The sequence below is a fragment of the Salpingoeca rosetta genome (assembly GCF_000188695.1).
Source record: "Salpingoeca rosetta unplaced genomic scaffold supercont1.6, whole genome shotgun sequence".
Taxonomy (NCBI): domain Eukaryota; class Choanoflagellata; order Craspedida; family Salpingoecidae; genus Salpingoeca; species Salpingoeca rosetta.
The window spans coordinates 1,841,510-1,848,500 of record NW_004754928.1 but is presented as its reverse complement, the minus strand read 5'-3'; the positions used below and the strand labels follow the sequence as shown (position 1 = coordinate 1,848,500).

General features: G+C 54.7%; 3 protein-coding genes across 3 annotated transcripts in view; 2 read left to right on the top strand and 1 right to left on the bottom strand.

Annotated features, from left to right (window-relative positions):
• PTSG_02998 (uncharacterized protein) overlaps window positions 1-4,025 on the bottom strand; it is a gene marked incomplete at its 3' end in the record, with an annotated part of 11,540 nt that extends 7,515 nt beyond the window's left edge. Inside the window, exons 1-12 of the mRNA XM_004996461.1 lie at window positions 3,978-4,025; window positions 3,748-3,792; window positions 3,276-3,440; window positions 2,958-3,078; window positions 2,717-2,822; window positions 2,198-2,280; window positions 1,809-1,901; window positions 1,443-1,549; window positions 1,123-1,247; window positions 872-911; window positions 563-668; window positions 194-291 (exon numbers count right to left, since the gene is read on the bottom strand). Of these exons, the coding sequence (XP_004996518.1) occupies window positions 194-291; window positions 563-668; window positions 872-911; window positions 1,123-1,247; window positions 1,443-1,549; window positions 1,809-1,901; window positions 2,198-2,280; window positions 2,717-2,822; window positions 2,958-3,078; window positions 3,276-3,440; window positions 3,748-3,753 (1,050 nt within the window). The 5' untranslated portion in view covers window positions 3,754-3,792; window positions 3,978-4,025. The remainder of the gene's footprint in view (window positions 1-193; window positions 292-562; window positions 669-871; window positions 912-1,122; window positions 1,248-1,442; window positions 1,550-1,808; window positions 1,902-2,197; window positions 2,281-2,716; window positions 2,823-2,957; window positions 3,079-3,275; window positions 3,441-3,747; window positions 3,793-3,977) is intronic.
• Window positions 4,026-4,138: 113 nt separating this feature from the next.
• On the top strand, window positions 4,139-6,500 carry PTSG_02997 (uncharacterized protein; the record flags this gene model as incomplete). The annotated part of the gene is made up of 6 exons (XM_004996460.1): window positions 4,139-4,195; window positions 4,360-4,410; window positions 4,626-5,136; window positions 5,299-5,459; window positions 5,868-5,910; window positions 6,061-6,500. The coding sequence occupies 6 exons, from the start codon at window positions 4,139-4,141 to the stop codon at window positions 6,498-6,500; spliced, it is 1,263 nt and encodes a 420-aa protein (XP_004996517.1).
• A 284-nt stretch (window positions 6,501-6,784) lies between these two features.
• Window positions 6,785-6,991, top strand: part of PTSG_02996 (uncharacterized protein) — a gene marked incomplete at both ends in the record, with an annotated part of 4,444 nt that continues 4,237 nt past the window's right edge. Inside the window, one exon of the mRNA XM_004996459.1 lies at window positions 6,785-6,926. Coding sequence (XP_004996516.1) covers window positions 6,785-6,926 — 142 coding nt within the window. The remainder of the gene's footprint in view (window positions 6,927-6,991) is intronic.

The following is a 6,991-nucleotide window of genomic DNA, read 5'->3' as shown; positions in this document are numbered from 1 at the left end:
GTGTGTGTGTGTGTGTGTGTGTGTGTGTGTGTGTGTGTGTGTGTGTGTATGTGTGTGTGTATATGTGTGTGTGTGTGTGTGTGTGTGTGTGTGGTGGCAATGGCGGTGAAATTAACGAGAAGGGGTCAGAGAGTGCAATTTCGCATGCAACAAAACGCTCTTGCCGACAAAGGGGAGCCACAATCAGCCGAACCTGCTTGTGCAAGTCTGTTTCCTGCAAGCGTGCTGTCTGCTGGTGCAGCTCAGATTTGATCTGACGCAGCCGCGCCCGCACGTTCCACTCCGTCAACTCTGATCGTGTGATCCCGCACCATTGCGGGGGGGGGGGGGCAAGGAGAAGGGAATAGGGAAGTGAAGATGAGACGACGATGGTGATTGTGGTGTTGTGGTAAGGAGGTGAGTGTGGGAGAGATGAAATGGGGGGGGGGGGAGGGCAGAGGAACGAAAAAACACTCACACCCACATGCACGCATACACACCCACTCGCACGCGCACACACCCACACGCGCGCGTGCTTCTTGCAAACAGGATGCAGCAGCAAGCACTGATGTTGCAGCCATACCGAGCGGGTTGTGAGCAAAGTTGCACTCGTTGCCATAGTGGCAGTTGGGAAGGTTCTTGCACAGCGTAAACTTGGCGTTGATGTAGGGCGGTGTGCGGAATTGCCACTGTTGTTGTCGTTAAAAGTGTGTTAGTGAGTGTGTGTATGTGCGTGTGTGTGAACATGTGAGTGTTTGCGAGTGTGTGCACAAGTGGCTGAATATGAGGCAGCAATGCAAGCGAAGCCACGTGTCATCAACAAAGCGTCATATCAATCAACTGAGCAACCAGAAAAACAAAACAGTACGGTCAGTTGTTGCCTCAAGCTCACCTCAGGTGACTTTGCTGGTTTCTTCGGCATGCGCGCACTCCTAGCACACGACAGCGTGCAACATGGAGTCAGTTGTGTGATGAATCAGCGCAAGACACTGGGCCAAACGCAAGTAGCGAGTCCACACTGTTGTGTGCCCACAAGTTCACACACACACACACACACACACACACACACACACACACACACACACACACACACACACACACACACACACACACACACACAAATTGGCAGCACGCGCGACTGACTGTGACTTGAGGCGGATGACGAAGGATTTCTTGTCCTCTGAGACGACAATTTCGTCGCTGAGGTCCCACAGCACATCTCGCAGCTTCTCGTGCCCGGGCTTGTCCCGCGAGCGCACGCTCAGCGGCTGCGCACATGCACACACCATGAAGGATCATGAGTGAGTTGAGTTGATGTGAGTGCTGGTACAACGGTCGCACGTGGTATTGCGCCCCACTTCGCTTCCAATCATACGCCTCCTCCCTTCTTGTACGTGCACACACACACACGCAAACACCACGCGCTCACACGGCACCCTTGCTTGGGTGTAAGTGTCGGTCACCTTCTTGTGCTTCTTGTAGAAGCGGGCGAGGACGAATTTCCCCTCGAGCGGGCCTTCGTCGCGCAGCAGCGCGTTGACGCTTGCACGCAGCTCACCCATCGACATCCCTGGCAACAGCACAGCAGCCAGAGCAACCGCAACCGGTGACACATGAGCACACAAGCAGGTGTTGTCCTCTCTCTTGCTTGCATGCGTAGACACGCGCGCACTCAAAACGTGTCTGCTGTACCCTCAACACCACGGAAAAGAACACACACACACTTCACACACTTTCACACTTTCACACACGCAACCACTTTCACACTGCCACCACCATCAACATCATAGGGCATGTGTGTGTGTGTGTGCGAAAGAGTGCATGCAGACCTTCAGTGATGCCGAGGAGAAGCTGGATGAGGTTTGACGAGTCCCACGGCGGCGGCTGGAAATGCTTCTTCAGCGGATCCCACCCGAGCGTCTCTGCGCACCAGCAGCCAAATCACGCAGAGGTAAGGCAGAGAAGAAGGCGGGGGGGGGGGCAAAGAAGGACAAAGAACGACGAAGAGGGAAGTAATCATACACGCACATACATCCACATACACACACACACATACACACACATACACACGTGCAAGGCGTGAGTGGCAGAAAAACAGGAAGGGAAGAAGCATCCTCAAACGTGCAGTCATGGCTGTGCACTCAAAAACAAGTATGATTGCCTGCAAGCACAGCACCGGCCACTGCCTGCAAGCATGTCATCATCACAGGTACCGCACCGAGGTATGGGGAGAGCTGGGGAACAGTGTCGATGGCCTGAGCAAACGCTTTGTTGAGCTGACGCTGCCCGACGGGTGTTTTGCTGAAAAGGGGAAGATTAGGGCGAAAGGCAGGAAAGAAGGGTAGTTGCATGAGTGCATGAATGCATGAATGCATGAGTGCATGACGACAAAGTGGATGCAAGGATGGGTGGAGAGTTGGGGACAGGTGAGAATGGGATGATGCAATGAGAAGAACCCGTGTCGCAATGATGAACGGGCGCGCCACATTGCCCCTCCCCTTCTTGTATTGTGATGATATCAACAGCAGTGCATGCACACACATACACACAAACACAAACACACACGCACACACACACACAAACAAACAAACACAAACACACACAAACACACACACACACACAAACACACACAAACAAACAAACACACACACACACAAACACACACTGTCGAACATATAATCACGACTTTGAAGAACGACTGAACAGCAACACCAACAGCACGCATGCCATTGCTTACAAGTCGATGTTGAGGATGCGGGTGAGCAGCTGCTCCAGGTGCGTCGTTTGCGTGGGGGAGACGGAGACAACAGCGTCCAGCGTACGCTGGCGCGTGGTTGGCGGGGCTGCAATGGCAACGATTGTGCCGAAGACAGCATGGCAGCAACGTATGGCGAGAGCGTGATGGTGAGTGAAATCCAGGGCACGGGGTGAATAGGAGAGAAAAGGGCACCAGGGCACAAGCATTGCAGCCGACAAACCTTCAATGTTCCAGTAGGCGATTTCAGCTTCCGGTGGGCTGCTATGTGCCTTTGGGCAGGTGATCTTGTGCTCGCACTGCCGCCCTTTCGGGCACGCCATGTACTGGGCCTGCGGCGTCGTCTTTGATGCCGAACGTGAACGCAAGAAGGAGCAGCACATGCAGAGATCAAGACATTGCGGTGTGAGCACAAGGCGCTGTTCTAGAATGAAAAAATGAACAATGCAGCAACAAAAACATGTGTGTGTGTGTGTGCGTGTGTCGACAGCGGTCACGAGGTGGTGGGTGTGGTGGTCGTGATGGTCGTGGTGACTCGTACCGGTGGTGGCCGCACAGGCACCCAAACGCGTGGTTGCTTGGAAGACGAGGACCAGAGGACTGCAGTGACACAGTTGTCATCTCCTGGAATGCGACTTGCACAGTACTGGCATGGGCGGCTCGGGTCACGCTGGAAACAGCGGACGCAGAACGTCCACACTTCAAGCTGCACAGCACACAAGGGCATGTATGCGCGCAGCGTGAGTCGGCCGTGCAGGTGCAGACACGACTGTCAACGCCCGACCTTGGCAAGTCATGCACACACTTGTACACACTTGTACACAAACACGCGCACAAGCAAACACAAACGAAAACACATACACAATCACACACACACACAAGCAAACACAAACGAAAACACATACACGTTCACGCAAACACACAAGCACACGCACGCGAGAACACAACCACACACACACACACGAGAACACAACCACAATCACACAAACGCCATGCACTTGCATGCAGCGCACCTCCATTGGCGCGTCCTTTTGTTCAATGCCAAATGGGGACGTGATCTAGGGACAAAACACAGGCATACAATGAGCATACCAAAGGTGGTTGTGGCCACGACGCACAGCATGAGTCCCAAACACTCCTCTCTCTCTCTCTCTCTCTCCCCAGGCGTCGTCACTGCACTCCATCTACCTCACGTCCCAAACCAAATACAAGAACACAGCAAACCACGCCAGCACAACCCCACCAAAGCTGTCTGCTGCTGTTGTTCGTCGTTCAATCTCGTGGGCTGCGGTCCGAAAATTACCGAAAGATACCGCTCAATTGTCCTAAATTGCCTGCTCCTTGCGAATCTCGAAAGGAGGGCAAAGCAAGCAAGCGAGGGAGTGAGCAAACAAACAAGCGGCGATGGGGAACAAGGCGAGCAAGCGGAGAGATGAGCGGACACTGGCTCACCTCACTGAGGTAAAGGGAGGCGGAGAGTTGGGGGGAGCGTGGGTAGACATGGTCGTGTGCACTTACATGCATGTGTGTCGCCTTGCTTTCGTTTGCTTCAGTGTGCCTTCTTCTTGTTTGTGATGGCAACCTCACGCTGTTGTGTTTGTGTGTGCACCCCACTGCTTCACAAGGTGGTGCAAGAGCTGAACGATGACCTTGCCTTTGGGGCCTACCAGAAGGAGGTGTGTGTTGGTTGAAGTGGGCCCGAAGTTATGTCTTCCTCTTCTTGTTGGTCTTTTTGTTGTGTTGATAGAGATATTCGATATTGTTGAACCGTGCCGCCCCCCCCCCCCACAATGCTTGTGCCTGTCTTGTCCCACATTCTCTGGCCCCCACACGGATGTCACACTCCAGCACCCACGTTGTTCGCATTGCACGTGCTCCATCTGTGTGCCAGATCTTTGATCGAATTCAAGGGCTGGCGCTCCGCATTGAGAAGATGGAAAGGACGGTGGATGACCTGTCGACGATGATCAAGGCGCGCGGCTCGTTCCGCCGGCATCGCAAGCTGAGCTTCCGTGCGGCGTCGCTGCGCAAGTCGCAGAAGGACGGCAGTGGGGACGACACGCCGTCTCGGCGATCCAGCTCCAGCTCCCTTGCGGCAGGGCTGCCGCCACTGTCATCGATCCCAAGCAAAGGTCCCCCTGCGACAGTTGCAGGTGTCACTACACCACAGCAGCAGCAACCGCAGCAGCAGCAAGGCGACCTGATCCAGCCTGCTACTCAGCCGCCGCCACTACCACGCGCTGGCAGCGTTCAGGAGTATGTGCTTTCGATCGTGGATGATACAGCACAGGCTGCGGGTGCGCATTCGCGTCGCAATGTGCCCGAGTTTGTGGAGCCAGACGATGTGCAGTCCACGTCTTTGGCGGCCAAGGACAGCAGAACAGAAGCACAAGCGACAGGCAGTGCGTCGCCCACGAAAGCAACGCCTGCCGTGAACACTGCGCCCCAACAACCGCAACACCAACAACAACAACAACAACAACAACAACAACAACAACAACAACAACAACAACAACAACAACAACAACAACAACAACAACAACAACAACAACAACAACAACAAGGTGTGTCGTTTGTCGCCGACTTTTCTGACGATGGTGAGGAGAGGACAGAGATGCAAGAGCCAGCATCATCATCAACACAACACACAGCAGCCGCGGCCGCGCAAGTGAAGGCGGTGGATGAATACCTGGAGGTGACAGGTGCCGTTGGCGGCGAAACAGAAGTGGATGAACACGCCAGCACAAGCGACAGCGACAGCCGTGGTGGTGGCAATGATGGTGGCGACGACGACAGTGGTGAGATGAGGATTAGCGGTAATGCGAGTGGACAACAACAACAACAACAACAACAACAACAACAACAACAACAACAACAACAACAACAACAACAACAACAACAACAACAACAACAGCAGCAGCAGCAGCAGCAGCAGCAAGAAGGTGACGAGCGTGGGTCATTACGTGCTGATGACAAGCGCAAGCCTGCAAGCCGCGACCATGGTGTTGAGACACGCAAACAACAACAACATCAACAACAACAGCAACAACAACAACATCAACAACAACAGCAACAACAACAACAACAACAACAACAACAACAACAACAACAACAACAACAACAACAACAACAGCAGCAGCAGCAGCAGCAGCAGCAGCAGCAGGAGGAGGAGGGGCGTGAGAGGAGTACATCGCCACCGCCTCCGCCCCCAAGTGCCGGACTGTCGTCCCGGTTCTCCTCTCGTGCGGGCTCACGTGCTGGCGGTCTCGGCCGTCCACGCGCCAGCACAGCATCCATATCATCATCGTCGTCCTCATCGTCAGCAGCAACAGCAACAACAACAGCAACAGGTACAAGAAGACGGGGCTCTGACAACAATGCACTTGCGAATGGAGACAGAGGAAGCGACGCGCTCTCCCCAGCTACCACCGCACCCAGTGGGGGCAGCAGCCGCGATGGTGGTGATGATGGTGGTGCTGGGAACGACGATGACGCGAAACCAAAGCGCAGCGTGCGGCGACACAAGCGGCCAAGCACGCACAGCAACCTGGGCCATAGCGCAGGCAGCGAGGGGCTGTCTGATCTGGTGTTTGAAGGCGCAGCCGTGGTGCCCAGTGGCGCTGACGAGGGCCCCAACGAGATTGACTTGCTGCTCGGGCTGAAGCCCGCGAAGAAGCGAAGCTCACGGCGCAGGAGGAAGAAGAGCGCGTCATCATCATCGTCGTCGTCGTCATCAAAGACGAAGGCAAAGGCGAAGGCGAAGTGACGTGTGTGTGTAGGGGGGGGGGGGCATGTGTGTGTGGGTGTGTGGGTGGGTACGAGGTATGTGAATGGGAGAGGAGGGTTTCATTACATTTAGTGGTGTTTGCGTGCACCTGTGCTGTGAGCTTCTGTTCAAAGTCAGAGCTGCCTTCAATGAAGTTGTCACACATCAACAACAAGCAAAACAGCACACTGGGAGAAGAGAGCCAAAGCGCACAAACAAACACAAAGCTGAATAACAACGGGTGCGACCACACACAACTTCCTCACCACACTGCACCACCATTCATGTCGTCGTCGCGGCTGCGGTCTGGCAAGGGCAGCAAGCATGGCAAGACGCCGCTGCTGCGCGATGAGCGCCCCTTGATTCGCCGCGAACGATCAAGAAGGAGAGACGAGCTGCCAACACGCCGCCTCGACGAGGTAGACTGTTGTGCGTGTGGACATGTGTGTGTGTGCATGTGTGTGTGTGTGTTTGTGTGTGTGTGTGTGTGT